Source organism: Ceratina calcarata, unplaced genomic scaffold (assembly GCF_001652005.2).
Source record: "Ceratina calcarata isolate Rehan_Ccalc_2016 unplaced genomic scaffold, ASM165200v1 scaffold4779, whole genome shotgun sequence".
Lineage (NCBI taxonomy): Eukaryota > Metazoa > Arthropoda > Insecta > Hymenoptera > Apidae > Ceratina > Ceratina calcarata.
The window spans coordinates 1-1,220 of NW_017171996.1; the positions used below are offsets into that span (position 1 = coordinate 1).

General features: G+C 35.7%; 1 protein-coding gene across 1 annotated transcript; it reads right to left on the bottom strand.

The window, feature by feature from the left end:
* Positions 1 to 190: 190 nt before the first annotated feature.
* On the bottom strand, positions 191 to 1,072 carry LOC108627537 (UPF0602 protein C4orf47 homolog; the record flags this gene model as incomplete). The annotated part of the gene is made up of 3 exons (XM_026815642.1): positions 1,003 to 1,072; positions 704 to 894; positions 191 to 455 (listed from the first exon to the last, which is right to left on the bottom strand). Coding segments are annotated over exons 1-3 (526 nt in total), but the record flags the coding sequence as incomplete, so codon positions are not given.
* Between the last annotated feature and the right edge of the window lie 148 nt (positions 1,073 to 1,220).

Genomic DNA, 1,220 nt, shown 5'->3' on the forward strand with positions numbered 1-1,220 from the left:
AAATATTATTTATTAATATTTATATTAACAATTATTAACATTTATTAACCATTAAATATTATTTATTATTATATATATATTAACAATTATTAACATTAACAAATGTTAGGAAAGTCACATAACTAGTTATTGAAATTCAAATATATTGAGAATAAGAGTATGAAGATTGCAGATCGATTGATTTTCTTACCTCGTTTTCTTGGTATATCATAAGGCTCGTGGGAATAGGACGGGAAAGGGTTGAGACAAATGTCGGGGTATCCTGGCCCTCCACGAGGATTAGGTTTAATCCTCACGTTCGGAAGTTCAGGGACTCCCTTCACTCTCTTCTTAACCGCAGGGCTGAAGTAAGTGACTTTCTCAAAACATCCGTGCCAATCACCCGGCGTCGAGTGCTTTTTGGCGGGCGCGGGTGGTAATAAATGACCGCCAATCTTATCCTTGTCCCGTTGCAACTACGAAACGGTTGATGTATCAGGTTGGCTTCTTTACGATTCAAACTAAAACTGCAAAACCAATTCTAATTAAGTTTTATTGGAAAAATGATATTAAATTAACCATGCGTAATTTCAATATTAACTTCAAACGATATGACCGTAATTTATATGAATTGGCTTTTAAACGCAAGAATTGTCTGTGAGAACTATTGATAACATTATTGAAATGAAATATAAATTAATACTTAATTATATCATATGATTACCCGTTCTTGAGCTTCGATGCGCCACGGCTCGTTCAGTGCCTCACCATGGAAAATCCGCACGAATTTCTCTTCAAATAAATCGGTCCGTGGCCCCGGGAACATTTGGCGGCCTTCATTGATACCTTCGCGAAACAGAACCGGTTTTCCTGTATACTCGCCGAAGGGCGCCGGATTTTCATCTTGAAAATAGCCTAGAAAATACGATATTGTGATTACTAAAAAGTTATTGAAGGAAAGCAATTGAAATAGTTGAAAATATATAAGATGATAAGAAATTGTAATAATTCGAAAAAATATACCAATTCTGTCCAGATCCCATTTTCCAAATTGTTTACCCAACGTTGTTAACTGGACGCGTCTCCTCGCCATTATTACTAATCTCCACGAAATCCTAAACTAATATTTCGAATTTCACTCACGCATAACCTGTAATTTTATGTGCACTTTAGAAATGCGACTGTCTATTTCTCTACTTGCGAACGAAATGTCAATTGTTTTCAGAAACTTCCAGGATTTC